At 37.9% G+C, this 23,184-nt stretch overlaps 2 protein-coding genes and 1 pseudogene across 2 annotated transcripts; 2 read left to right on the top strand and 1 right to left on the bottom strand.

Annotated features, from left to right (window-relative positions):
• Positions 1–280: 280 nt before the first annotated feature.
• On the top strand, positions 281–10,671 carry LOC110761560 (glutamate--tRNA ligase, cytoplasmic-like). The gene is made up of 9 exons (XM_088244923.1): positions 281–653; positions 2,146–2,342; positions 2,441–2,652; positions 4,547–4,576; positions 4,760–5,014; positions 7,008–7,876; positions 8,070–8,534; positions 8,662–8,947; positions 10,489–10,671. Exons 2-8 carry the CDS (start codon positions 2,203–2,205, stop codon positions 8,875–8,877), a joined length of 2,187 nt encoding a protein of 728 aa, XP_088101049.1. The 5' UTR covers positions 281–653; positions 2,146–2,202; the 3' UTR covers positions 8,878–8,947; positions 10,489–10,671.
• A 492-nt stretch (positions 10,672–11,163) lies between these two features.
• LOC148291222 (phytochrome A pseudogene) lies at positions 11,164–11,773 on the bottom strand (annotated as a pseudogene).
• A 9,470-nt stretch (positions 11,774–21,243) lies between these two features.
• On the top strand, positions 21,244–23,168 carry LOC110761540 (Tetratricopeptide repeat (TPR)-like superfamily protein). The gene has a single exon (XM_021964025.2). It carries the CDS (start codon positions 21,301–21,303, stop codon positions 23,029–23,031), a length of 1,731 nt encoding a protein of 576 aa, XP_021819717.2. The 5' UTR covers positions 21,244–21,300; the 3' UTR covers positions 23,032–23,168.
• Positions 23,169–23,184: the final 16 nt, after the last annotated feature.

Here is a 23,184-nt window from a genome sequence, read left to right on the forward strand (position 1 = left end):
TTGGGTCGGGCTTCAGCTCTCCCTAAACAGCGCTGGGTAATTTTTTTTTTTGGGTCCGAATCCGATCAGGTTTCCTAGTTTATTCACTTTGCTTGCATTGCAAGTTTTCTATTTTCTTCTTGGGTTCGATCAGGTTTCCTAGTTTATTCAAGCTTCCTAGAAAGATTAGGGCCTGTTTGGTAGGAATTTTAAAAAACCTAAACCCAATACAAACTCAAAAATACCCCTATTGTTGAAAACAAAACAAATGCATATTTTTTGGAATTTTTTATCGCGTCATTCGCAGCTGCTGGTTCGCTCGAGCTCATAGAAGCTTGAAGCTTGAAGCTCTCTTGCTCCCTCTCTCCTTCTCTCTCTCTCTCTCTCCGTCCCTCTCTCTCTCTCTCTCGCGTCATTCGCAGCTGCTGTGTCGGGTTAGGGTTCATAACGGTTACTTATTTTTCTGAGTTCAATCGCCGCACGACCGCATCTCTCTGGTACTCCGTCTCTTTCATCTCTCCGGTGCCGTCGTCATCGTCTCTGCGAATCCGTCGATCTGTTTCAGTGAAAGATTCCAAGCCATCGGTCCGGGGTCACACCGGCTGGAGGCTCTCATCTCTGCGACACCGTCTCGCTCTCGCTTATCTTTGGTTCGCTACTTTGGATAGTTTTTGGTAAGGTCTTTGAAATTTTGTTGATGTTATTTGATGTGGGGTTTCTGCAAGTGAAATTGGGTCAATTCTCTGCTTTGTGTCATCTTCTTTTTCTGATTCTTAGTCTACTTCTAAATTTTCTTTTGGTGCATCATCCTCAATTTCTTTGTCTGATTGATTGCTCACCCTCGTTAGTAACCTGTAAAAAAAAGATGCGTAAGAAACAAACTGATTCTTCATACAAACGGTAAACATCTAATATATAATTTAATGATTCATCATTGTTGGATTGAGTTCACGTCATACCCTTTTGATATTTTCTTCTTTTGGTGCTTTTTGTTTCAATTCCAACTTTTCTTTTGATAGATGATCCTTAATTCTAGTTTTCCCTTCCTTTTATTGTTCACTCTTTCTAGTTTCCTGCCAAAAAAAAAAAGAGTGTAAAAGACAGAGCAAATTCATTTGCTATAGCATTCATTACTTTCAAATTCATTTGTTATAGCATTCATTAGTTTTCACTGGAAGGTCCTAATAACTTCCTCATATGTTGGCCTCTTGTAGTCCACTGCCTGTGATTAGTAACTACTCATATCTGATTATGTCCACAAAACACGAGAGACATGTGACCTTAAGCCTGATTCTATTCATTGTACATGTTATAACTGTATAAAGTGGATGTGTTGATTACAATATTACTTTGAACCATTTGGTTTTATGTTGAGACTTTTATCTTGGATATTTGGTGCTTCCTGTGATGTCTTATTATGTTACTGTTTTGAGTTAACTCAGAAAAATAACATTTTTGTTTAATGATGAGTAGTGAAACTATATGCTATTTTGAGTTTGAAGACTAATTTGGACTCAAGCCCTCCAAAAATGTAGTGTCTAACAGAATTGTTTTTCTATTTTTATTTTTTGCAGTAGGGTGTTTGAATTACTTGCTTAAGAGGCTATATTTGCTTAAGTGGTATGGATAGCTAAAAATCTGGCTTCTGCCTTTTTTTTGTTTTTGACTAGTGTCATGGGTTTACTGTGTCTAACTTATTTATTTATTTTATAAATTTTGTTTGCAATAGGTTGTTTGAAATACTTGCTTAAGAGGCTATATTTGCTTAAGAGCTATGAATAGCTACAAATCTTGCGCCTGCCTTCATTTCTTTTTTGACTGGTTTCATGGGTTTAGTTAAATTGTGCAAACAATTTATTATTTCCCATGATCATGTTTTGAATGTTTATGATAATTGCTTCACATGATTAATAAAATTTTAAAATTTTCACCAAAAAGGGTTTATAATTAATTAATTTGATATTTTCTCTTTCAATAAATTTGGATTGATAGGATGCTTAGCTTTTATAATTTAAAAGTGAAAAGAATCTAGGGAACTTAAGTTAGCGGTGGTGGAAGTTTGAATATATCATAAAATTAATCTTTCTTCAACTAGTTTAGAGTTAAAATTAATTTAGATTGGGTTATCATTGAAGTTTAAACAACGCCTTCATTTCTCTCATTCAGGATTTGTAGCAAAGCAACAGCAAGCCCAAAGAGCAAAATCTGAAGCTTTCGATTTTGATGGAGGTTAAGGTGCTTTCATTTGACGCTAAGAACCCTCCTCTCCCGGTGCTTGTGGTGGCCAAGCTCGCTGGCATTTCTCTCTCTAATGACAATTCTCTACTTGCAGATTGTCCTCATCTCTTGCACTTCTCCAATGGGTAAATCCTAATCCCCATTTTTGTTGTGCTATTGATTTATTTGTATTCGTCTCTGTTTTCATGTTGGATTAAATGCATTTGTTCATCTTTCGTTTTAGGTTGAAATTGCATGGAAATTTTGCGCTTCTTCGATATATCGGTGCAATTGCTAACTTGTATGGTGAGAATGCAATTCAAGCTGCCCAGATTGATGAGTGGCATGAGTGCGCACCTGTGCTTTCACAGGGTTCTGCATTTGAGAATGCATGCAAATATTTGGATGACTATTTGGGAAGCCGTAGTTTTTTCGTTGATCACTCTTTTTCCATTGCTGATTGTTAAGCTCATAATTTCGTACATATACATGCCCAATTTACTTACTTCTTTTGCTTAGTTTCTTAGATTTCTAAGTTATTTGCCTCCCTTTGTGTGTTTTGTAGGCCAATAGAGCAAGAGAGCATAATTCATGCAATTCAAGCATGTTAAGGCCTAATTTGGATGAATGGAAGAAGAGCTTAAAAGACAAACTCATTTTGGCTACAGCCCCTTGCCAGTCCAGTTCCGTAGGTCATATTGCAAGCTTTGTTTCAGCAACCTACACAGCTCGGATGAGGCAGCATTCTTCATGAAAGTTGTTCCAATGGGTGTGTACTATAACATATCCCAAATTCAGCCCCATTGGATAAATATGGAGTCTGTTACCTAGCAAACACAGAGCCATGCTCAGGATGGATTTTATCAGCGTGCAAAATGAGTTAGCAATTTGTTTTGGCCTTAACTTCCTCCTCCGACCTTGGATTGGCCCAAATGATATATGGCTGGAAAGAAGACATTCTCAATTTCGAGTGCTTAAAGTCCTAATTTGATTAAGAGAAGCCCAAGTTGTAAGCCTTTGAAGTTGCTGGTTATGCTGACCTCAGCATGTGCTGGTTGGATGCTTGGTCATGGTGACATGAAGATGAGCTAGGGCTGCTGGTGGGATCTATTGGTGAAGTGCATCAACCAATTCAGATTTTATAATGCAAGTGTTGTATGCATTAGCCATATTGAATTCAGATTTGTCACTCCCCTCTCCCTATAAATACCACATCCATTCCACATTCAAGACACAACAAATCCTGAGATTCACAACCCCCACAATTCACTCCAACCATCCTCAAACACTCTCAAAATCCCAAACACTCCAACAATCACCAAAACAACTCCAGCAAACCTCTCTTCCATTTCCCTACGAATTTCATCTTCCTTAGCCATCACCACTCACTCAAACTCATCCCAAATCACCTCCATATCCTTCATACATCTTTCTAGAAGTGGGGAAGCTCTTGGAGAAGCATTAGAAGTGGAGAAGCACTTGGAGAAGCCTTGGACACCACAAGAACTTCAGAAAAAGGGTTTTTCTACTCTTATTGTATTCATTATGTTTTCTCATTTCTGTTCAAGTCTCTTTTCCATTATGAGTAGCTAAATCCATAACTAGGGCTTCGATGTAACCTAACATGAATATTCTGGGTTTATAAGTTTGGAGTTTCAAGTTTGATTCATGATTCATGTTCTTATTCATTATGCTTATAAGTTAACATGCTTGTTTGAATGATTGATCACCATTAGAACTTGTTTGTTAACTATCTTGGTTTGAATTAAGAGTATACACCATGCTTTAATTCGAATTGAACTATGAATAGGAAGAGTATGTATGGACATTCGACAACAGGGATTAGATACATACTTGGTTGTTTAAAATGTTCTTCTATGCTTAATGGGTTCCTAATGCTTAATTTTAGGTTAGACAACAAATGATCAAATTAGGGAATTAGGAACACAAGGTTAGGACCAAACACCATGGCCTAATCATACTTTAGCTAGAATCAATCTTTGAATCTGAATTAGACTTGTTACTTGAATCTTTATAACCCAGAATTGAATTGTTATGGTGATTCGAATGCCCTAGTCTCAAAATCTGTTTTCCAACTCTTAAAACCACTCTTTGTTACATTTGTTTACTTGTTTTTGTTTGCAATTTCATTTTGCTTCTTTTGTTCAACAATCACAACCACTCTTGTTTTAAATTCTGTTTTAGACATAACCTCCTACTTTCTTGAATTTGGTAATCTAAGTACATAACTAGTTTTAACTTCTCAGTCTTCGTGGGTACGACCTCGTACTTGTCTTGCTATACTACTAATTGCCCCGTACAATTGCGAGTTAACATAATATTAACAACACTGATATATTAATCTGGTCAAGTCTATTAGGTATGGCGTTGCTTCTCTCACTCTCTTTTCCTATTGTTTTTATCATTATTTGGCATGGTTATGTAAAGCATTAGAAATTGAAGGATAAGGTCCTAAACTAAGGACTATTCTTGTGTAAACATTTCTATAACATAAATGGAAGTGCTTTTTGGAGATGCTTAATTAACGCTCTATGCATGGCAGAAACTAGGCAAAGATGGGAAAGTTTGAGGAAGTCGAAAAAGTTCCGCAACCTTTCTCGGTGGTTCAATTCACTATTAGCGGAATACGGTGGTGCCCTAAATGAAGTCACCACTACCTTCGTTGGCAAGAGAGGCTTGGGAAAGCCAGCAACAACAAAATCAAAAGGCACTCAAGCCAATCAGGAATCAATGAGTGTAAATGGAGATGTGTCTGAGAAAGGTAAAACAGGAAGCAGACCAACATTTGAAGTAGACTGTTGTTAATATTATGTTAACTCGCAATTGTACGGGGCAATTAGTAGTATAGCAAGACAAGTACGAGGTCGTACCCACGAAGACTGAGAAGTTAAAACTAGTTATGTACTTAGATTACCAAATTCAAGAAAGTAGGAGGTTATGTCTAAAACAGAATTTAAAACAAGAGTGGTTGTGATTGTTGAACAAAAGAAGCAAAATGAAATTGCAAACAAAAACAAGTAAACAAATGTAACAAAGAGTGGTTTTAAGAGTTGGAAAACAGATTTTGAGACTAGGGCATTCGAATCACCATAACAATTCAATTCTGGGTTATAAAGATTCAAGTAACAAGTCTAATTCAGATTCAAAGATTGATTCTAGCTAAAGTATGATTAGGCCATGGTGTTTGGTCCTAACCTTGTGTTCCTAATTCCCTAATTTGATCATTTGTTGTCTAACCTAAAATTAAGCATTAGGAACCCATTAAGCATAGAAGAACATTTTAAACAACCAAGTATGTATCTAATCCCTGTTGTCGAATGTCCATACATACTCTTCCTATTCATAGTTCAATTCGAATTAAAGCATGGTGTATACTCTTAATTCAAACCAAGATAGTTAACAAACAAGTTCTAATGGTGATCAATCATTCAAACAAGCATGTTAACTTATAAGCATAATGAATAAGAACATGAATCATGAATCAAACTTGAAACTCCAAACTTATAAACCCAGAATATTCATGTTAGGTTACATCGAAGCCCTAGTTATGGATTTAGTTACTCATAATGGAAAAAAGACTTGAACAGAAATGAGAAAACATAATGAATGCAATAAGAGTAGAAAAACCCTTTTTCTGAAGTTCTTGTGGTGTCCAAGGCTTCTCCAAGTGCTTCTCCACTTCTAATGCTTCTCCAAGAGCTTCCCCACTTCTAGAAAGATGTATGAAGGATATGGAGGTGATTTGGGATGAGTTTGAGTGAGTGGTGATGGCTAAGGAAGATGAAATTCGTAGGGAAATGGAAGAGAGGTTTGCTGGAGTTGTTTTGGTGATTGTTGGAGTGTTTGGGATTTTGAGAGTGTTTGAGGATGGCTGGAGTGAATTGTGGGGTTGTGAATCCCAGGATTTGTTGTGTCTTGAATGTGGAATGGATGTGGTATTTATAGGGAGAGGGGAGTGATAAATCTGAATTCAATATGGCTAATGCATACAACACTTGCATTATAAAAGATGAATTGGTTGATGTACTTCACTAATGCATACAACACTTGCATTATAAAATCTGAATTGGTTGATGCACTTCACCAATAAATCCCACCAGCAGCCCTAGCTCATCTTCATGTCACCATGACCAAGCTTCCAACCAGCTACAATAGCTCATGCCTAGCTCACCATGACCAAGCTTCCAACCAGCTCATCCTCATGTCAGCATGACCAGCAACTTCTTGGGCTTACGAATTGGGCTAGGCTGAATCAAATGATGACTTTAAGATGTCTATTGTGAAGTTCAGAATGTGTTTGATCCAACCACACAAGTATTGGCCCAATCCAAGCTCGGATGAAGAAGTTAAGGCCAAAACAAATTGCTAACTCGTTTTGCTCGCTGACAAAATCCATCCTGAGCATGGTTCTGTGTTTGATAGGTAACAGACTCCATATTTATCCAATGGGGCTGAATTTTGGATATGTTATAGTATACACCCATTGGAACAACTTTCATGAAGAATGCTGCCTCATCCGAGCTGTGTAGGTTGCTGAAACAAAGCTTGCAATATGACCTACGGAACTGGACTGGCAGGGGGCTGTAGCCAAAATGAGTTTGTCTTTAAGCTCTTCTTCCATTCATCCAAATCAGGCCTAAACATGCTTGAATTGCATGAATTATGCTCTCTTACTCTATTGGCCTACAAAACACACAAATAGAGGCAAATAACTCAGAATTATAGGAAACTAAGCAAAAGAAGTAAGTAAATTGGGCATGTATATGTATGAAATTATGAGCTTAACATAGACCTTCCAGAAGCTGAGGTTGGAAAGGTTCGACTGAGATTTGCGCCAGAACCCAGTGGATTTCTTCACATTGGGCACTCAAAAGCAGCTTTGTTGAATCAGTATTTTGCTCAAAGGTATCAGGGTCAGCTTATTGTGAGATTTGATGATACAAATCCTGCTAAAGAAAGCAATGAGTTCGTGGACAATCTTCTCAAGGATATTGAGACTTTGGGTATCAAGTATGAAACGGTTACCTATACTTCAGATTACTTCCCTCAGTTGATGGAAATGGCTGAGAATTTGATTCGCCAGGGTAAGGCATATGTTGATGACACACCACGTGAGGGGATGCAGAAGGAAAGGATGGATGGCATTGAATCCAAATGTAGAAACAACAGTGTAGAGGAGAATCTAAAACTATGGAAGGAAATGATTGCTGGTTCTGATAGGGGTCTGCAGTGCTGTGTCCGTGGGAAGCTGGATATGCAGGATCCAAACAAATCTCTTCGTGATCCAGTTTATTATCGTTGCAATCCAATGCCACATCATAGGATCGGATCCAAGTACACGATATACCCGACTTATGATTTTGCTTGCCCATTTGTTGATTCCATAGAAGGTATTACTCATGCACTCCGATCTAGTGAGTATCACGACCGCAATGCTCAGTACCATCGAGTTCAAGAGGATATGGGACTGCGAAAAGTGCACATCTATGAATTCAGTAGGTTGAACATGGTTTATACAGTTCTCAGCAAGCGCAAGCTTTTGTGGTTCGTTCAAAATAAGAAGGTTAATGGATGGGATGATCCTCGTTTTCCAACTGTTCAAGGAATTGTGCGCAGAGGTCTTAAAGTTGAAGCTTTAATACAATTCATTCTTGAGCAGGTAAGACAGTATTCTGTTGTACATGCACAAAAGCAGTTATGATCTATGCCTATAACATATAATGCCTTCCCGCTGCTTATTATGTCCTTACACCAATTGTTTTTCCTTGGTACTACTAGTTTATTTGTATGCGATGTCCGCTATTTTGAATGTTTTAATTTCATAATTGACTTTTATACTCTTTATGTTTTAGGGAGCTTCAAAGAATCTGAATCTCATGGAATGGGACAAACTTTGGACAATTAATAAGAAGATAATTGATCCAGTATGCCCAAGACACACCGCCGTTATTGAAGAGCGGCGGGTGTTGTTGACGCTGACCAATGGGCCTGAGAAGCCATTCGTTCGCATCATTCCGAGGCACAAGAAGTACGAAGGTGCTGGGGCGAAGGCAACTACATACACAAGGACAATATGGCTAGACTTTGTTGATGCAGAGTCCATCAAGGTAGACGAGGAAGTGACCTTGATGGACTGGGGGAATGCCATTGTCAAAGGGATTGAGAAAGACAAAGATGGAAACCTCAAACTCATAGGGGTTTTGAATCTTGGGGGGTCCTTCAAGACGACGAAATTGAAGCTTACATGGCTACCTCAAATAGATGAACTACCTAAGCTCTCACTGATCGAGTTCAATTATTTGATAACAAAGAAGAAGGTATGTCCCGCAGGTGTTAAATTATCACACCTTAGCATAGCATATTACTTATTAATACTATTTAATACATTGAACTTAAATTTATTGAAAAGTGATTGCTATGTGATTATTTAACTTATGATTGCAGCTTGAAGGAGAGGATTTCCTTGATGTGCTTAACGCATGTACAGAAAAGCAGACTGCGGCCTTGGGTGATTGCAACATGCGAAATCTCAAGCAAGGAGATATATTGCAGCTTGAGAGGAAAGGATATTTCAGATGTGATGTTCCCTACATCAGGCCTTCAAAGCCTATAGTTCTCTTTGCAATCCCCGACGGCAGGCAGCATACTGGGTTTAATTGATAAGGAAGAGTTCATAGAAATTCAACTCATGGAAGGAGAGGATTTGACTACCGAGCAGAAAAGCTACGAGGTACCTCATCGTATAATTGACCATTCACAAATAAGTGAATTACTTTCATTAATTACTTCATATAATTGGGTACTCTTCATGCTGGCTTCTAATATACATGATTATACAACGTAAACAACTATAGAAATAAATTTTCAAACATATATCAAATTCTGAAAGTACTTTCTATCAATCATTCATATCTATAGAAATAAATTTCCACAAGAAATGTTTCACAAACCACATTTAGCCGATTATACAACGTAAACAACTGATTTTTGAGTTAAAAGTTCATTAATTTTTCTCATTAGTGTTTCTTAGTGTCTGTGAAATAAGTTGTCCTCCTTTGGTTTTCCGCAGACCAATATAAGTTGTTACAATTAAAAACACATGATTATAATGGCATGTTTGGAAATGACGAATATTGTCCATAATTCACCAAGGAAATAGGACAGTCCATGTGGTCTTAAATAATTATGAATATCAATACAAGTCAGTAGTTAATTGCCAAGTTGACCCTCCAACACTCAATAGAATGGATTAGTTGACCCTTCAGGAGGAACACAAAAAGAGTCAAAACAAAACATATTCAGCAGAAAAGAAATCAGTCCCTGTAATTGAAAAATGAGTTGATCATTTTGAGTGCTTCTGGGTAAGATATGAAAAGGGATATAACATTTAAGGGCATGAAAACCTGCAAAGTTTCAACAATCTATGTGTCTGAACTTGCATGAATCTGCATTTTTTAGGGATGAACCATGCATTTAATCCTAAATTTATATATAAGCAATTTTGGCACTGTTTGCTACATATGGTTTAATGATTCATCACTGTTGGATTAAGTTCATGTCCCTTTTTGATATTTTCTTCTTTTGGTGCTTTTTGTTCCAATTCCAACTTTTCTTTTGGTATATGATCTTTAATCCTGGTTTTCCCTTCCTTTGATTGTTCACCCTTTCTAGTTTCCTGCAAAAAATAAAAAATAACATAAAAAAAGTGTAAAACACTGAGCAAATTCATTAAATGAATCTTGCTTGATACTTGTGTATGCGTAAGAAGATATTGACAAAATGGATCAGGGCTTACTCTGAAGTTAGAAATAGCGGTTACAGTCTGCTGCTGCACCTGTTGCCCTTGCCACTGTTTGGATGAGCCTGCTAGATTAGTGTCATGGTGGATGCCAACAGATTCATTTATGAGTGCTGCATATAACCCTGTTTTTACTAGTTGTTAAATGTTGTGGGATGGGAATATGAGCTTTGCTTTTTGAGAAGGGAATGTGTAGGATATTGCATATGTGGTTTCTATGTAAGTTATTTAGTAATAATATCTTTCAGAATCAGAAATCTAGTGCTAATGTCTTTCATAATTCATTGCTTCAATTGGCCACTCATTGGTGTAATTGTAATGTGGCAACTGTTTGTTTTGGTACTTTATTGCTTCAGCTGGGCACTTCATATTTGTCTATGACGTTATGGTAGATTGGGTCATTGAAAGTTTCTTGTTTTTTGGTTAATTCATCAATATCTTATATTTTGGTAATCAATGAAATTTTTTGGCAGATTGGAGCAACCAGTCAGCTAATTGGAGATCATGGCTTTTGAGGAGAACTAGGAAATTAGTTTACTTTCTACTTGTTACTATTAGGTCCAAACATTAGTGTTTTGTAAAGAGAAATGTATTTTACTTATGGAGCCTTATGTTTTTACATTAATGTATTTCACTTGATATTATAAAATGAAATTTTCATACATATTTACATTGGATATTTTTTGTAATGATTTAGTAACAATTAGAACTTTGTGCAAGTTAGGGAAGAGATTCCAACCAAAAAAAAAGTAAGGGAAGAGATGTATGGCATTGTTACAGTGCTATGAGTGGTGGTGCTTTTAGCTCATTGCTATTAAAAAGTAATCAGATGGCATTGTGTTGTAGTGGGTTTGTTTGGTCTACTTCCTATGAGCTGTAAAATATAATTTTGAATTATAAAAAAAAAGTATTTCGCAAACTCAATTAGACAAAATTGAAAAAAAACCCAACTTCTTCTAATGTAGGTGCATTTAAGAGGAGCAACATTTCTCAAACTCAAATATAATGTTCTTCAACTTACTCTCACATAGTTGAGTTTGAAAAGTTCTTTGAATTATTTTTAATTCAAAATTATATTTCACAGCTTCAAAGAGGAAGAAAATGTCACAAGAAGTTTGTAGCATTTTTCGGTTTATTTTTAAGATTCTCTATGAATTTTGGGTGCGCAGGATGTTCTTCTCAACCATCTGATTTTCCAACTCTATTTCCCTATTGGCATGGATGCCAAATACTTGAGCTAGAAACTCACAGGCATACCTGAGAGGGAAAGGAAACAAATCTTGGCAGTTGTATATATTATGACATAGTACCAAACCCCAATGTCTCTTTCTTTTTTCGAGGTTGAACAGAATCAGGACTATATGTGGGGCTCTTGGGGTTGAACTTGAACCGCACAATGTGAGATCAAATGGAAATTTCTCATCTTGAAGCACCTTCACCTGTTTCGCACAACAACGGTCAACAATCATTCGGACCTTATTCTTCATAAATAGGAACCGTGAAGCCTGAGGTATGTCAGTGGATGGATAATGCAAACCCAGATATGGCTCCAGGCCAGGCTTGGTAATTTCAGAGACCACTTCTCCATGATCATCATCATCATCATGAAATTTAAAGGCCATCATCACCCTGTCATAACCGGTGAGTTCAAAAACCTCTTGGACCATTGTATCACAAAGCCTCTCCATGCTCCCACTAGGCAAAGACTGCAATCGGGCAATTGCTTTAGCTGCAAACTTGTATGACTGCAGGGCCCCAGCAGCAGTGCAGTCATAGGGCCCCACGCGAAGTCAATGATCAAACTGCCCGTTAATCGATGGGTTATTGCATAAAAAGGCTTGCCAGTGGTCTTGCAAAGTTGCAATTGATATAAGATGGGATTCATTTAGGAGAGAACCTCCCCAAATCCGAGGGCCTTATGCAATGCAGAGGCACTAGGGGCAATGAAAATTGTTCTTACATTACATCTGTTCCTATGCCAAGAACAGGGGTAGTCCCCAACGCTTGGAAAAAAAAGTCAAAAGTGATGAGAGCTCGGTTCAGCAAATTTGACGAACAAGGTGTAGGCCACAACACAACACAACCCAACATATAAACTGGATCGCTTGCTAAAGGCTGCCATTCTATTTCTTAAACATTGACGCTGTATTTGTACCTACAAAATTAAGGCACATTGTGGTCTAATTGTAACCAGAAAAGCTAATACTAATTTTAGGTAACAAATTGTTCCTCATCTCAGTTTTATTTTTGTGTGGGTGGAATCGAAAGCTCCTTTCTTGATTTTAAAGAAGCACCCATTTTCACATACTAGTTATAGCTACCATTTTGCATGACCAGTCTGCTTAATTTTGAGACCAGGCGGGCGTTTCGAGGTTGTAGGGGTCAGTTGAACACTCTTGCTCCTTTGTGTATCCGTCTGCCATTGATCGCAAGGTAAGACCATTTAAAGAACAAGACTGAGACATGCATATTTACAAAAAGCAATACAAAAGTTTCCAAAGAAAGTTAATTGAAATTACAAGGCATATCGAAGATGCAACCCTCAACTCTCATTCCTTGTATTGGCTGTACACTTGAGAATCTGTGTTGTTTCCCGTCCAAAATTGTCTTGATTAGGACCTTAACTTGTGTGCAGCAGCAAGTTCCATGGATATCATGAAGGTTGCCTTCCCTGCTTCCCTAAGATACCTTACGTCTCCGTTCCTGAGCTTCAGCGGTTTACTCCTCACGAGCAGGCCAATGCTCTCTTCGGATATGCCTACGTCGTTTCCAAACATTCAGCAATCCTTCTAGAATCCCACCACCCGCACGTGTTATCATGATCCAGAAATATTAATTCTTCAATATCCCATGATAATTGCTTAACTTGTAATACAAGCAACCCACTTATACATGAAATCAATAGTAGAGACTAGAGAGAACCGTTTGTTTTTACAAGATACATGCTAACACATCAATGTTTTGAATCAACTAAGCTGTACCTGAGCTCCAAATGCACAAGATGAACGGATTGTCTTGATTCATCTTTGGTCAAATTGGCTGCAATAGTAAGCTGCCCTCCGGTTGGCATAACATTAATTGATACGGCTAAGAAATCAGCTAACACTTGTTGAAGCCTAAGACTATATCACCATATAAGGTCCCATTCATGATCTCTTCTGCTGCGTCATGGACAATCCGGATACTCCTGGCATTGCTCTTAATCATGACTTGACTGAGGCAAGCAGTACTTCATGCAAAGTGAACTCAACCATTTCCATGTCCAAATAGCTGTCAAGGGATCACAAAATAGAGAATTGTTAAGACCACAGTTAGAATGAACAAATAAACACAGAACTATTCCCCTCTCTTTTGCACTCTTTATACCCTTTATTCTGTACGATTAGGGTTCATGATCATTTCATGGAGGCAGGTGGGTGTACAACAAGGGATCTCTATTTTCAGCAAAGAAGGAGAATGCTTTGATGATATGATTCAGGAGTCTTCGGCCGAAGCATTAGGTATGATTGAGAATGATGATTTCAATCATACTTCTATGAGTCATATCAGCTTAAAGTTCACATTAGGGGCTTGACATGTTTTCCATGCTCTAATGATGCGATAGAGAAAACATTGTTTTAAAAAGGACCGTATTACATTGTAATTCTAACTGAATAGGTTCTCCACATCAATGCTTAAAGTTCAATTACGGAAGAGTTCGAATTGCCCACTGCCTCACCGATTAGAACCTAACAAATCGCACATCCATAAAAGTAAGAGATGGAAAATTAATTAGGAGATGATGAACAACGATTATTTAGTTAATAAAAATTAATTAATTAATCAATGCTCGGGACTTGTATTGGGGCTAAAATTAGTTTTAGAAGTTCAAGGCCCATTGGACTAGGACCCATTGGGCTTATAAGATGAGTTCTACATGACAACTTAAAAGATAAAGCCCAAAAGGCTCAATAAGGAGAAAATCTTGGCCACATGGTAGAGATGGTGGGTTACTCAAAAGTAATTAGGGTTTAAACTTATATGTTTATTCTTCTCTCAAGGAGGAATATATATATGTACTACATACAGAGTGAGTATAAATAGGAAATATATACAAAATCTCATAATTCTACTCATATTAGATAATTAGAATAAAATATAAATTCTATTCCTAATAGGAATGTTGACTTTGACTCACGCCAACACTCCCCCTCAAGTTGTGCATAGATATCGGTAATACCCAACTTGTCAAGTGAGTCTTCAAATCGGCGCTTTGACATGGCATGGGTCAACATATCTGCAAGTTGCTTCAAAGAAGGCACAAAAGGTATATAAATTAACTTATGCTCTAGCTTCTCCTTAATGAAATGCCGATCAACTTCTACATGCTTAGTTAAATCATGTTGCATGGGATTGTTAGCAATTTCAAATGCAGACTGACTATCATAGTGGAGCTTTGTAACATCATCCAGTCTAAATTCAATTTCAGCAAATAACCACCACAACCACAGTATTTCACAAACCCCTTGGGCAATCCCTCTATACTCAGACTCTACAGAGGACCGAGACACAACATTTTGCTTCTTACTATGCCACGTAACTAGGTTACCGCCAACAAAGGTGAAATAACCTAATGAAGAACGTCTATATGTAATACTCCTAGATAATCTGCGTCAGTGTAACCTTCTAGATCCAAGTTGCCATTTTTCTTAAATAATAAACCTCTCCCAGGAGAAGAATTTAAGTAACCCAGAATACGCATCACAGCAGCCATATGATCCTCATTAGGTGAATGCATAAATTGTCTAACAACGCCTACCACATAGGCAATATCAGGGCATGTGAGTGATAAATAGATAAATCTCCCAACCAACCTTTGGTATCTTTCTTTGTTAGTTGGGACCTAATCCACATAAACCCAAAGTTTATTATTCTTAACAATAGGTGTATCAGCTGGTTTACAGTCAAGCATTTTAGTATCTGCTAGTAGGTTGCAGGTCCATGACATACTTCCTTTGTGAAAGAAATAAGCCATGTTTAGCAGGTGTGAAGAGTACAGAACCAGTAACACTTTGTCTAATGGTAAAACAGGTGTTAAGAGTATAGAACCAGCCCCCATGACAAGAGCTGCAGCATTATTAGCAATCAGAACATGATCACGATGAGTCAGAAGAGTAGTAGAGAATAAAGTAGAATTATACGTCATTTGATCAGTAGCTCCTGAATCAATAATCCAACATGTATCATGTGTATCATGGGCATGGAAAGCCTAGCCTAAATTACCTGGAGGCGGTAGTGTTGGAGTGCTTGAGACCGCAGCAACAGTAGCTATAAGGTGGATGTGCCCAATGGTGATGTCAACCACAGAAGTGGCAGCAGCAGCCACATGAGCTTTGACGCCTAGTTGTTCCTTTTTTAAACACCTTCATTCTTTCTCCCAATCTAGTACCCCATGCAATGCCGAACAGGTGTTGATAGTATGTCTCTTTTCACCACAGTGATCACACTTCAGTTTGTATTTTTTTGCAGAAGGCAGGCGACGAGAAACCAGACCCTATAGGCCGAGAAACTAGAGCAGTGTTTTTGGAAGTAAACACAACATCAGGTTCCCCAATCTTGGTGCCAGATCCAAGCATAGTAATCTGGCGTTGAGCCTCTCGACAGACCATAAAAAAGACATTTTCGATACTTGGAACTTTTTCACTCTGTAGAATATCACTGCAGACATTGTTATAAGTATCATCAAGGCTAGCCAAAATCATACACACGATCTGCCATAACAGCAGCCTGAAAAGTCTTCATATCATTAGCACACTTCATTTGAAAAGGATGTCTCTTGTCCAATTCAAGCCAGATTGCCTTAAGTTCGGCGAAATAGGTAGAGACAGGACTACCCTCTTACTTGAGACGAGTGGCCTGACACTGTTAATTTATGAATTTTGAGTATTTCTTTTGGCTTCCCTTGACAATTTTGTAATAGGATTTTTATTGTTTTTATCAAGCTCAAGTTTAGATTAAGAATAGCTTCTCTAGGTGTTCTTAACTAACAAATATCCTATGGAGGTTCAAGCAAATTGACAAAGGTAAATTGTGTATTGCATCACATTACATTAAATTGATTTCATAAAATGATGACTAGTCATCTATTTCTCGTATGACTAGTCATCCTTGCTCTGTAGGATTTCCAGCTGGATAACCAACTTTTTTGTCCTATTCTCCATTCCCTCTCTGCTGCCATGTGTCGATTTTGACCTAAGGAATTTTGTGTAAAAACCTGTGCATTCCTTATTTGGCTGCTGTGACTTTGGGAGGCAAGTTTTGGAAAGTTTCTTTGCAAACTTTCGCTTCTTCCTCTAGAGGAACCTTCATATTTTTCATCCTTGAGTTTTCTGAATTGTTTCTTTTTGAAAACTGCATTTGAAAAATGAAAATATGCATCTAGCTAATTAAAACACTCTCTCATTTATATCTAGGTCAAATTCAAGACTGATTTCTTCAAGAGTATGGTTTCTTGAAGAAATTGGTCATTCTCCTTTGAATCCAAATTTTAGTTTCAGTCTGAGTTAGAGCTTGCAAGCTAGTGCCATGGGATGAAAGAGCTGGAGAAGGAGCTGCTATTGCCATGAAGAATTGAGCTTGAAGCTTTGCTAAGTTAGAGAAGAAGATTGCACAAAGGAGGTATAACTCATCTTCCTAAATAGATCTAGGTTTTTCTTGAGCTTGCTTGTGTTCCTTTGTAAGAATCTTTTTCTACTTAGTGGATTGCCTGGTCGGTTGATGACCCCCAGTTTTTCCCAATGGTGGGTTTCTGGGTGAACAAATTTTTGGTTTGCATATATGAATTTTCTGGGTTTGTGTTCTTGACAGTTGACTAGTCATCACATGTATTTATGGGTTTGTGTTCTTGACAGTTGACTAGTCATCACATGTATTTCTGGGTTCGTGTTCTTGCAGTTAACTAGTCATCTTTTTATGCTGTCTGATGCTTACTTGATTATGATGCTTTCACAGACTTTCACCATAGTTGTTGCTAGCACAGGGGATGCCTAGATTGACGGGTCCTTCTGAGTGCCTAGGTTGTCACTAGTAATTCTCTAGGCTTGCATGTACATATTGATATGCTCTGTGTATGTTCTTGGTTGTGATTATTCATGTCTGATAGTTGACTAGTCATAAGAGTATTGATCAAGGTCTAAAGTGTGTGAAGTTTGTTGTGTTTTTTGTTTGAGTGTCATTTAATTTACCCCTCATCACCTAAGTGCCAATTTCAGACACCGCAGTTCATATAGCTGGGATATGTCAGAACTATCATAAAACATCTGATTAACAGCATCCCAAATTTCTTTAGCGTTAGGTAGAGTATGAAATATATTCAACAAACTGGGTTCCATAGTTCATGGCATCCAACTTTTCATAGTAGCATCAGTAATTTTCCACTTCCCAAATTGTGGGTCTTGAGAATCAGGGGCAGCAGTGTCACCAGTCAGATAACCCAATTTGTCTTGTGTAGTAGCATGGAGTTTGATCATCGAAGCCCATATCTCATAGTTGGATCCATTCAATTTGAATCCCATGAGTAGATTGGTGGACGATTCAATATGAACCATCACAATAAGGGTAGAAGAAGAACATTCAGTGATATCCGACATGGTGATAGATGGCGGCGGCCGCTAAAGATTAGGTGGCGACGACGATAGTAAGTGATATGAGATGACTCGGGCTTAGGTGTATAGGTGACAAATATTTGGGTATATAGGCTAGGTGCAATAGAAATAAGTATTTTTAGGATTAGGGTTTTGATGTTGTAAAGATAGATCAGACCTGCTCTGATACCAACTCAAAAGTAATTAGGGTTTAAACTGATATGTTTATTCTTCTCTCAAGGAGGGATATATATACTACATACAGAGTGGGTACAAATAGGAAATATATACAAAATCTCTTAATTCTGCTCAAATTTGATAATTACAATAAAATATAAATTCTATTCCTAATAGGAACGTTGACTTTGACTCAAGCCAACATGGTTTTGACCCACTTGATGACCATAATACGTTATGGGTGACCCAACTTGAAATGCTTAGCCTATATATAGATAGAGATGGGCATCATCTTTCTCTAGGGTTTTGGATGATGGGAGGTTAAGGAGGCAACACCATGCTCCTCCCTCCCCTCTACCATGGCCGGCCACCACTAGGAGGGGTACTAGCACCTCCACCTCCTTGTGGTTCTTCATCTCCTCATCCATCCTCTTCCTTTGGTGTGTATGAAGTTAGAGGCCAAATATTTGGGTGGCAGCCATCTCGGGTTTTTAGTTCCTGTGGAGAATCATTTGGTGAAGGCCCTCCATGGGTGATCAACCTTGAGCTTTGCTCAAGGTAGTGCTTCAAAGGTATAAAGAAATCTCCACTCTCTCTTTAGTAGTTCGTAGAAGTGTCTAAGTGCTTCAATCCCTTTAGGCCTAATGATACTTGGGTTAGATTTTGTTTTTAAGCTCAAAGTTTAAATCTTTGTTTCCATTGCCTAGAGATTAAGTGTAATCTCATCTTTGTGGCTTAATGAATCTAAAATATCATAAGGTTTCCTTCACCAAAGCTTCTTAAAAAACCAAATGATCCCTAAAGAGGCCCACCTTCCATTGTTTTGTCTAAACAACATGTTTACTAATCTGTAATTGAAATTAAAAGAAGTAGCTGGATTCCGATTATAGATAACTCATGTGTTTACTTCACATAAAGGAATGAAAATTCAAGTGGGCTCCACACAAAATCAAGAATTCAACTCTTGATTTTGGAAGAATTGGACTCTTGGGTGGGAGGTGGTATTCTAATTCATGGAGACCTAACCCATCAGGAATCAATCTTTTTTACAAATTATATCCTTACATAATTTTTTAAATTCCAAATTCGTCATCCACTTTCACCCAACATCAAGGGCATTTTAGTAATCAAACTGGTTTCAATTCCGATTCATGAAAATGTAGTGAACAACTTATAAGGAATCAATATCATTCATACTCCAATTGTAGATAGTTTAGAAAATATCTTCAATGTGAATTCGGAGTCTGACTACTCAGTCCAACTTCTCCTTAATTCAATTTCTCATCACCCAATTTCGGATTAGTAAACATGCCATAATCTTCGAAAAAGAAAATTAAAGTCGAAGCTGTCCTTACCAACTAGCCTAACATGTGTATGCAATAAAAATTTAGTCTTTAATTGTAAAAAGTTATCATTCAATTCTTTGATTTCTAATACAAAAGTTCAACTAAAAAAGAAGGCCCAAAAAAATTAGTGAGCCACACACCCAAAAGACCATGTTAGACCATCCCCAATGGTTGGAACTCTAGAAGAGGTTGATAGAGCATCATTTAGAGCTCTGATGGAATCTTTGGGGCTTTAAAGGCATCTCTCTCATAGTGGAAAGCTCTATATCTTGGGTTATATATATATATTTTTTTTTGAGTAATGCTATTTGGATACACAACATTGACACACTTAGTTGACATCCGTTGATGTGTCAATGTATCATTCGCTGAACAGAAAACGAGGAGAAAATAAGAGCAAATGATACATTGACACATCAGCGGGTGTCACTAAGTGTGTCAATGTTGTCTGTCCAAATAGCATTACTCATATATTTTTATAATGTAATTTGATTTATGTGCTATTTTTGTTTTTTGTTAACTTATTTTGTTTTAATGTATGTTTATGTTATGTTAGTTTTTTTTTGTTTGTGAACATTTCAACAACAAAAAATCAAAATTTGGACAAGATTTAAAAATAAATAAATTTGGTGGGCATTTATAGGAAGAATTGGGTATGAGACCTAAAAAAATAAATAAAATAAAATAAAAATTCAGACTAGCCATTGAGCTCTTGTAGCCATTGGCCCACTTGACCAAAAAAAACAATGGAACCAGGTGCTGAGAGCTTGTAGTTAGAGTTGTCAATGGATCAGATTTTGATCCGAATCTGATGTAATTAATAGGAGATGAATTGGACTTCTCAATCTCATAATCCAATTACAATCCGATCCAACTTAGTATGAAGTACAATTTAATTTTTATATGCTTAATATTAATATTTAATATGTGTAAATGAGTAATTTTAGTTTTATATGCACTAAGAATAGACTTAAAACTAATTTTTATGATATAATATCAAAATTTGATATAAAAAGTAGATAAATACAATAAAAGAACGAGACTACTAATGAAATTTTGATTTTTTGTACATATCAAAATAAATCCGATAATAATCCGATCCAATCCGAATTCGATGCTTAACGGATATGGATTGATAGGTACAATCCGATAGTCCGAATACAATCTAAATCTGATAATCCAATTATAAATGAATTCAGATTTGAATTGAGGTTTATCCGATCCGAATCTGATCCTTTTACACCCCTACATGTAGCCATTGGTCAAATTATTAAAAAATTAAAAAAAGTGGTCAACAACCTTTCTTTGGGCGAGTAGATATGCTACAGTCGCAAGGAGCGTCACCGACAACACACATGGGCTGGTAGCTTTTCCTTCTATGCAGGTCCTACTAAGTTTAAAGAGCTTCAACCATGTACCTATATTTAGGTTGAGCTCTAGTGAGGCTCAAGCATTTAGGGCATCAAAATTGGACCACTGGAAATGGTTTTTTGTGTGTGCATGTGTTTCTATTTATTGGAGCCCAAAAGTGGTGCTGCACCCCATAGAGCCCCCATTGGGGATGACCTTACTTCTTTACTTGTTGGTCTAAAATGTTGCAAGAAAAGCAAATTCATTTTTGTCAAGTAGGCACTTCAATGACTAAGAACATCCGCCTATTGCCACCGAAAGTTGCTGCAGTGGGAGGATGTAAAGGCTTGTAAGGCAAAGTGCAAATTGGCTGAATAGAGCCTCTAACGGTCACCAAATAAGTGGCCCAAATTGTTTCTTTTTGAAAATCAATGGCTCAGATTTAATTGCATTTAATTAACACACAAAAATCGAATATACAACTTTCGATTTACATCATCCTTATATTAGAGCAAAAATCACATTTACATCTCCAGAGTTTTATAAAATGAATGTAAAAGTGGCTTTACACTCCTAAATTTAGACACCACCATTGTGGATGCTATAATGATTTACTAATGGAGGGACTTACATGTAAGTTTTTTGTTGTATGAATTTGTAGGATATTACAAGATTGGATACAAATTTGAAATGATCTCCAAATTTGACGAGTTTGATATAGTTAAATTATTATTATTATTATTTTCAACAGCATTGCGCTTAAAAGAAAAAAAGGTGCAATGAGCATGGAATGGCCAATTTGGAGTCCTTGTTACAGAAATGCACCTCTCTCGCTCACATCAAGCAGCTCCAATCCCACCTCCTAACTAGTGGGAAATTCCAATTCTACCCCTCCCTCACCGCCAAACTCATCGAGCTCTGTGCCCTTTCCCCCGTCGCCGACCTCTCTCACGCCATAACCCTCTTCCACCAACTGCGAAAGCCTTCAACCAATCAATGGAACGCCGTCGTTCGGGGCCTCGCCCAGAGCCTCCAACCCACCCAAGCCATCTCATGGTACAAGACCATGTCACAAGCTTCCCAAAAGGTCGACGCCCTCACGTGCTCCTTCGCTTTGAAAGCGTGCGCACGTGCATTGGCTTTCTCTGAGGCCATGCAGATTCACTCTCAGATTGTACGGTTTGGGTTTGGGGTCGACGTGTTGCTGCAAACCACTTTGCTCGACGTGTATGCCAAAGTCGGCGACCTGGGTTTTGCACAGAAGGTGTTCGATGAAATGAGTGAGAGGGATATAGCTTCTTGGAATGCTTTAATTGCTGGGTTGGCTCAGGGGAGTCGACCCACTGAAGCTATAGCTCTGTTTAAAAGAATGAGCGAAGAAGAGGGTTTGAAGCCCAATGAAGTCACGGTCCTGGGTGCGCTCTCGGCCTGTTCGCAATTGGGTGGAGTGAAAGGAGGAGAGAAAATACATGTCTATATAATGGAGGAGAAGCTTGATATGCACGTCATTGTGTGCAATGCGGTTATTGATATGTATGCCAAATGCGGCTTTGTGGATAAAGCATATCGGGTGTTTAAGAATATGAAATGTGGGAAGAATTTGATAACGTGGAATACGATGATAATGGCGTTTGCTATGCATGGCGATGGTGATAAAGCGCTTGAGCTCTTTGGGGAGATGGCTAAAAGTGGGGTGTGCCCGGATGCAGTGTCGTATCTTGCTGCTCTGTGTGCGTGCAACCATGCTGGACTGGTGGAAGATGGGGTTAGGTTATTTAATTCAATGGAGGAGCAAGGGGTGTCCCCTAATGTTAAGCATTATGGGACTGTGGTCGATTTGTTGGGACGAGCGGGGCGGCTTCAAGAGGCTTACCAGATTATAAATTCTATGCCTATGTTTGCTGATGTGGTGCTCTGGCAGACTTTACTTGGTGCTAGCAAGACTTATGGGAATGTGGAAATGGCGGAAATGGCATCACGGAAACTAGTTGAGATGGGGTCTAAGGGTTGTGGTGATTTTGTGTTGTTATCAAATGTTTACGCATCTCATGAGAGATGGGACGACGTAGGCAGGGTGAGGGAGGCAATGAAGAGAAGGGATGTGAAGAAGATACCAGGTTTCGGTTACATAGAAGTGGAGGGTGTGATACACAAGTTTGTGAATGGTGATCAAAGCCATGTTAAATGGCGTGAGATTTATGCAAAGCTAGACGAGATTATGTTGAGGGTCAAAGCCTATGGATATGTGGCCAAGACTAATAATGTGCTGCATGATATAGGGGAGGAGGAGAAAGAAAATGCATTGAGTTATCACTGTGAGAAGTTGGCTGTGGCTTTTGGTTTGATTAGTACCAGTGAGGGTACACCAATTCAGGTGATTAAGAACCTAAGAATATGTGATGATTGTCATGCTGTGATCAAACTTATTTCAAAGATTTATAATAGGGAAATAATTGTGAGGGATCGAGCTCGGTTTCATAGATTTAAAGAAGGACGTTGTTCCTGCAGAGATTATTGGTAACATTCATTTGTTCTAACATATAAGTTGTATGGGAGATTTGGAAGGAGAATGAAATTAAAGGGTTTGAACCCTCTCAGATGGATCTACAGAAAGTGTTGTTGATCGATTTCGTTATTTATTTATTCTTTTAAAGGAAAACACAGATGATTTGAA

The sequence above is a fragment of the Prunus avium genome, chromosome 8, assembly GCF_965620075.1.
Source record: "Prunus avium chromosome 8, drPruAviu1.hap1.1, whole genome shotgun sequence".
NCBI lineage: Eukaryota > Viridiplantae > Streptophyta > Magnoliopsida > Rosales > Rosaceae > Prunus > Prunus avium.